At 44.4% G+C, this 7,384-nt stretch overlaps 1 protein-coding gene across 1 annotated transcript in view; it reads right to left on the bottom strand.

The window, feature by feature from the left end:
• LOC308417648 (scavenger receptor cysteine-rich domain-containing protein DMBT1-like) overlaps positions 1-7,114 on the bottom strand; it is a gene marked incomplete at both ends in the record, with an annotated part of 58,754 nt that extends 51,640 nt beyond the window's left edge. Inside the window, 3 exon segments of the mRNA XM_080912994.1 lie at positions 1,138-1,168; positions 2,447-2,828; positions 6,731-7,114. Coding sequence (XP_080769120.1) covers positions 1,138-1,168; positions 2,447-2,828; positions 6,731-7,114 — 797 coding nt within the window.
• Positions 7,115-7,384: the final 270 nt, after the last annotated feature.

Consider the following 7,384-nt stretch of genomic DNA (forward strand, 5'->3'; position numbering starts at 1 on the left):
TCCCTGTGCCTGCCTCAGGCACCTGCCCTGGCTACACTCAGCCATGGATAGTGACCTGTCCTCCAAATAGACCTGTCAGCCTCCAAGTTGCTTAGGCCAGGGTGTGATCCCAGCAGCAGGAAGCAGATCCAATCCCCATTCCACTAGTAGCCCACAGACAGGGACAAGAGGGAAGGGGAAGGCCTTACCGTTCATTGTTCCCCCTAGATTCCAACCTTAAAAAAAACAAAGCTCAGTTCAGAATTGACTGCACTGTGTACAAATGGTCTCATACAGAATACAAAATTAGCCTCAACTGCACTGTAAAGGCTTTTCCTGGGAAATTGGGTTGGGATCAGTGTTTCTGTTTGGCTGTCTACACTACCAAGGTCTTAATAAAGACAAGGTTTTTGGGGGCATAGGGGTTCCATTGTTTTTTTTTTTTTTTTTTTTTTTTTTTTTTGGTTGTTTGGTTTGTTGGTTGGTTGGTTTGTTGGTTTGGTTTTATTTTTGTCTTGTTTTGTTTTTGGTATTGAGAGGACAAAGCATCTGGACTGGAGGTGAGGTACACATCATGTCAAATGTCATAAACAAGAGCTGGACATGGTGACAAAATCTTGAAATCCTAGAACCTACAATCTACAAGCAAGAAAATCAACAGATCAGGGATAACCCTGCAAAACAGGAAGTTTGAGGTTAGCCTGGGCAAGCTGGGTTTTAAAAATGTTTTAAAGATAATAACAAATCAATATAAAACAAATAGTCATATGACTTAGAAAAGTTAAGTTCTCATTAGGCTTGTTACAAGTAGGAGTTGGACCGAAGGTGAAAGGGGCAGGTTATCCTTACACATCCCCTGCCAACCACAGATCCCTGAGCACACCTCATGTGTCCTAGTAAAACTTCCTACCTGCAAGACTGTGTGCAAGATTTCAGATATTCTATTTGATTCTAACATAAACTGAAATCTGAGAGAGGAACAAGATAAAATGAGACTGTAATCGTCCTAGCACAGGCCCCTCTATGCTATAGATGGCATAAGGTCCCATTGTCATTACAGATCTGGATGGAACACTATTTATTAACATGCAATGCATCATCATCTATCATGACAAGGGGGAAACTGAGCCCTGATGCTGGCCCATATTCTCCAAGTACTTACCAGGTGTGGGGCTGCTTGTTTCAGAAGCTGTGAAAGGAATAAAAGCAAATTCAGACTGTGTTTCACACAAGGATCCTGGGAAATTTTTTCTGTAGCAATAGCTTTTACAGCTCTACTTTGGTGGCCACCCAGTGAAAAAACTCAAATACCCAGGTTTCTTTTTCATTGGTCAAAAGAGCAAGATGGTCTTAGCTATTCCAGTAGGACCTCTGTCTTACATGTTAGACTAAAGTGTATATTTCTGGTCCATGAATATATCAGTATGTATGACTGTGCCTCTGTGTATGAACGTACCTAGCTATGTGTGTATGGCTTAATCTGTCTTTACATCTGAAAGTTAATATGTGTGTGTGTGTGTGTTTGTGTGTGTGTGTGTGTGTGTGTGTGTGTGTGTGTGTGTAAAAGTATAACTCAGGGATGAAATTCTACAATGAAGTACAGTGTCCCTGATCTTTATAAAGAGAGGTTAGAACAAACCAGGTGGAGCCTGCTGAAGGACAGGACAAAACAGAACTGCACCACAAGACCATGGCATCTGCAGTGACATGACTGTGGTAAGAGGGGCGCTATTGGAATATGGAATGTGCCAAAAACTGTTGTAGACTGAGTGGCCTGCAGTTCCCAGTATAGTGAGGAGAAGAATTGAAACCAGGATGTATGCTGGGCACAAGGCACAGTGGAAACCCCAGCATTAGAAGATAGGACTGGAAAATTAGCAGTTTGAGGTCAACAGCATGGGATGGATAGAGTATCAATAAATGGATCAATGGATGGATGGATGGATGGATGGATGGATGGACCAATGGATGGATCAATGGATGCATCGATGGATAGATAGAGATGTAACTCAGAATTCTAGAGATTGATTAAGTGAAGCAGTTCCTAAACCCTTCCAAGAAGAATTCTTCTGCAGTACTTTCTGACAAGATTCTAGGAATGTTATAGAAAAGAACAGCTGAATTGGCTCTGCTCCCTATGCCTTTGCCCTCAGGATACTCAATATTCTACCTAGAAATGGGATCCCAATATTCCAAACTCCTTGCAATAACACATGCATGCTGACCCTGGTGCGTCTCAAGTCTGAAACTTGACATTGCATATCCTTGGGTCCCTGCCTCACATAAACTCTAGACTCATAGTTTACTAAGACCATGCCACAGGGCCCTGACTGAGAAGGACATTGTCCTGCATAGTCACCAACCCTTTCAAGGACAAGGAGAATGGAGCCAGATTAGAGGTCTGGTAGCATTCATAGTGACCTGACCGATTTACTGTCTGGCAGATTTAACAATCACTGGGTCCTACCTGAACAGATGACTCCAGCATCCTCCTGGTGTCCACAGTTATGAGACAGCCAGCCTCGGTGGGAACATTTCCACAGATAGTCCTCATACCCTCTACAGGCCACATCATCCAAAACAATGGACCCAGAGCCTGATCCAAAGTAGGCATTGCCTGGAGCAGACACGGCCGAGCCACAGCCCAGCTGTCTGCACACCACGTTGGCGTCATTGGTGTCCCAGCTGTCGTCACACACGGTGCCCCAGGATCCCCGGTATAGGATCTCCACACGACCCCGACACCTGTCTCCTCCATTCACCAGCCTCAGAGCCAAACCAGAGTCTGTTCCTGGAAAGACAGGATGCATTCTCCTGTGCTGGTCCTGTGTGGGTGATAAACTTGTACACTTTGTGGGCAGCTCACCCATGAACTTTAAAGCAATATGGGACGTGAACTCATCCTGCAGCTGCCTCATGGCCACACTCTCCTGTAAAGACCTTTTCCTCTCTCTCTCTGCATGTGAAACCTCACTGCAGTGCCCTCTACCTCTGTTCTAGACATTATGGTCCCTGGGATGCCTAGGATTCTGCAAACTCTGGTGGCATGGGTTGAATCTGCCCTAGATGGTGACAAGATACCTATCCCACCATGTACCCAAGGCTCTGGAGCACGCTGCACTGTAGAAGCAAGTGTGTTTCAAGGAGAGAGAAGATGCAGAGCCCTCCCTTGCACACACACTGTTCATGTGCACACTCATCCCCACATTGATCTACACCAGCAGGTAATGAAGAAGAAGGCAGAGCAGGTGAGTCTAGAACATCCCAAAGAGGCAGAAAGATGGGCGTGTTGCCTCAAGAGAAGGTCATGGTTCTCTAGCAAAGGCTCTCAACAGCTGCTTACACACACAGGTCGACATTTATATTAGAATTGTTTTCAGGTCCACTATAAAATTAGAAACCTGAAGAAGCTGCTGACCCCTCACTGACCTGGGTCACATGATGGCTTTCATTAACTTGCTCTGTTTACAATGCCACCAGACTACAGGTTATCAAACTTTGTCACTGCTGGTCACTAAGACTACTGATGACCTATTCATTCATGTTCAGCCTCAAGTACCCAACTTGGTTAAAAAAAAAAAAAAAAAAAAAAAAAAAAAAAAAAAAGTGGCTGCTTGGGTATTGCAGTAAGACTAAAAAAAGGACACCCATTTAAGTGAATCAAAATGGCATCCCATAAGAGGGCATCAGTTTCATTGGGGCACCCACTCTCTCTGAAAGGTTGTCTTATCTTGATCCTTCAAACCCAAAGTATCTCTCCTTACATAACAGTAATTCTAAAACCTTGTATTTTTGAAATGTAACCCCATGTTGCCTGACTCCTCCACACAGAGAGAAATGGGTAGTAACAGGGTTCCCAGTGGAAGAAGGCCCTCAGGACCAGGACACATCCTGAACTTCTCTAAGTCTTCACAACACACACCCACAATCCCATCCCCTCAAGTGTCCGAAGGAAGTCAATGCCATGCATAGAACTGGCAGTGTGACCTACAGAGAGAGCTTTATACATTTGTTACCTGGTGGTGTGGAATAAGGAACTTGAGTAGTCGTCTCTGCATGTCCATATGCACATGAGGGAGAAAAAGAGGAATATAAAGTTACGTCTTCATAGAGAAAAACCAACACATGCAAGTACAGTCGATGTGGAGAGAGACTTAGAAACAGGGTCTGTACTGTGTGATGCTGTATGAACTGACTCAGTAAGGAATCTGTGGAGTCTGTGTTCTCCAAATCTAAAAGGTTATTTTTATAGAAAATGTTATTAACCTATAGACTCTACTTCTAACCTGCCTACATTTGTCTTGCACTGAGCTTTAAGGAACCAGCCCAGAAATGTGCACATGTACTTAATTCTTTTTTTCTAATTACACTGTCCAGTAGTCCAATATAATATTAACTAACAGATTTGTGGAATGCCTGTTTGCCTAAATTTTGTATGTGAATGTTTTGTAGTTCGGTATTTCTGGATGATATTATTACCTAAGCTAGACTAAAATTTGAGATCCACTAACTCAGCAACCTGAGTGGTAGAATTGTGTGTGTGTGTGTGTGTGTGTGTGTGTGTGTTTGTGTGTGAGAGAGAGAGAGAGAGAGAGAGAGAGAGAGAGAGACCATGATCATTGTTTTGGGGGTTTTTTGGGGGGGGTTGTTGTTCTTGTTGTTCTTGTTGTTGTTGCTTTACTCATTTGGAAATGATTCTAATCTGTCACAAAACGACCCTTGGTTCTTAAACAGAGAGCCTTCAAGAATTAAGTTGGTGCTGAAGATTGGAGTGAAGATATCCAGATATTAACCCACTGGCACCAGGCAACCAGCTTCTGAGTAACCTCTCCCTACACAGTGGGTTCTGATATAAAACAGGGCAGAATCTTGGAATGGAATCTGGCTGAGTGAGAATAAGCCAAACTCATACTTGGAATACCTCGCAGGCCTAATAAAACATAAAGCCTGACATATAGGCCAACTGGGTTCCGAATAGACTCTGTGCTGATCAGAGACATTTCTATGGGAACAGTTCTTGTTGATGTCCTAGGATCAAAAAAAATCCCAAAGAGGAAAAAAATAAAAAGGATTTTCCTTGTCAAAGCCCAGGTTCCCAGCGTCTAAACTATACTAATGTGCCACCAACACCTCTCACTGAAGACAGAATAGGATCTTCGATGTCCAAGGATTGGGGTCTCGACATCTATAGCAGCTCTTTATATGGCCTCAGAGAAAAAAAATAACAGGGGCAGTGGCAAAACAAGTTGTGGTTTCTTCTGCAAGCACTGAATTCTCTTCCTCAACGAAGATTCTGCTCGCTGGGCTAGCCGAGGTGTTGGTAAATCATAGGGACCCCCAGTCACTGAGAATCATCAATGAAACCATGAAAAATATACCTCAAAGATACCTCCTTTGACTGTTCCTCCCAACATCCACAACTCAGTGACATAAACCATGGCATGGGTAGGCTTGAAGTCTTATTGAGAAACTTTACTGGTCGCTTATCACCCCATGGGCTCTGCCTCATGCCGATCTTCTGACCAGAGGTGAGCCTGCTGGTTCTGTAGACAATAAGGTCACAGGAATATAACATGGCACTACTTACCTCCTGTGGTTTGTTCAGTAGCATAGAGCACATCTGCAGATTGAAAAGGAAAGAATTGATTAAATGTTGGTCCTCAGCTGAGGAACCCAGAGGCAGGAGCTGCAGTCTCCTCACCTAGAGACCTTTCATCACTAAAAATGCCGGTATTCTCCTGGGGGATGTGACACTGATCCTTCTTTATCATGCCACTGAGATGTCCCCATGAACATCTTTTGTCCTCACTCTCCTTCATCTCTGCTACTCTTCCATCCTAAACACCGTGCCATTCACCAACAACCCCAATGTAGACACAAGATGAAAATAGCCAGAGGATATTGAATTCAAAAGTCATTTTGTTATTTCTGTATTTCAAACAGAACCTCTCATTATAAACATGTGCCATTGTTACACCAGTCCTGAGAAAGTGACAACTAGCAAAGGAAGTGACTTCCAGAGATTATTCTGGAAGGGCAGATTAAATTCACTCTCAGTGTGGCTGCCTGCAGGACCATGGCCCTTTTTCATACCATTCTCAGGTAGGGTATGTTCACCACAGTCACACTATGTTTTTTGTGACATGCACACAGTCCATGATACCAAAAAAAAGAAAGAAAGAAAAAACCTGCCTACCCATGGGTAGCTTCTTTGTAAATTAAAGGATGCCTTTGTATCTGAATGAATACCAGCATCGTATAATCAATTAGTAGCCATTTCATGAGATTTGCTTGGTTGAATCAGGGAGAATTTACCATCCCCACCATGGTGTGGTTTTGCTTATTATATTATTTCCAATAGAGAGGACGTATTGGCTACTTATTGTTTTGGGTTTGCTTTATACAATCAGGTGGTAAGGTCTGGCAGTTGCCTTGTCTCTTCTGCCCCTTAGGTCAAGGATGATCTTGGTGCCAGTCAACAGCAATGTCCACTGAGTGAAGGTATCAGTGAGCTCTGAGGAGAGAGTAGCTAAAACATGTCTTCACCACCTCCCAGTTTGCAACTTCTCAGCATCTTAATGTCATCATCTATGAATGCAGACTGAAATGTAGAGCCTCTGACATGAAGTAAGACATGACTCATAGCAGAGCAAGTAAGCAGCCACACATGAGTACACACACACACACACACACACACACACACACACACACAATCCCAGTGTTACCTAAGAGTGTACGTGCAAGAGGCCACAGCAGCACTACCTGAACACACGACTCCAGCGTCTTCCCTGTGGCCGCAGTCATGGTTGTACCACCCATCATGTTGACAGCTGGACAGGTAGGATTCCCGTCCTGAGCAGTACACAGCTCCCAGGAGAACGTTCCCTGAGCCCTGTCCGAAATGGGCCCCTCCTGGTGCTGATACAGAATGACCACAGCCAAGCTGTCGACAGACGACATCTGCATCCTGGGTGTCCCAGCTGTCGTCACACACGGTGCCCCAGTAGCCTTGGTATAGGACCTCCACCCGGCCCTGACAGCGGTCACCACCATTCACCAACCTCAGAGGCAATCCTGCATTGACACAGTGGGAACTGCTCTCTTGGCATGCTGGGCCCTGTGGCTTCTGTGCCATTGGGCAGCATCACCATTTATCCCTCTCCTCCCCTGACCTGCAGGGCTGTCTACTGGCCGTTCTCCACCCTAGAAGCCAGACTGTTATTTTACACATCATCTTTCTAGTATCTTCTTTTCCCAAATCCTCTGGGAACTTACCAGATAAGGCTCTCTCAGGGTCATCTATTTAGTCCTAACTTAGTCCTGACAGTCCCAGTGTAGAACTCCATCGGCCTCCAGAATATTCATGTCAACCACTCCAAACTCAGTCCTGCACTGGGGTCTTTGA

Source organism: Micromys minutus (assembly GCF_963924665.1).
Source record: "Micromys minutus genome assembly, chromosome: 2".
Classification (NCBI taxonomy): domain Eukaryota; kingdom Metazoa; phylum Chordata; class Mammalia; order Rodentia; family Muridae; genus Micromys; species Micromys minutus.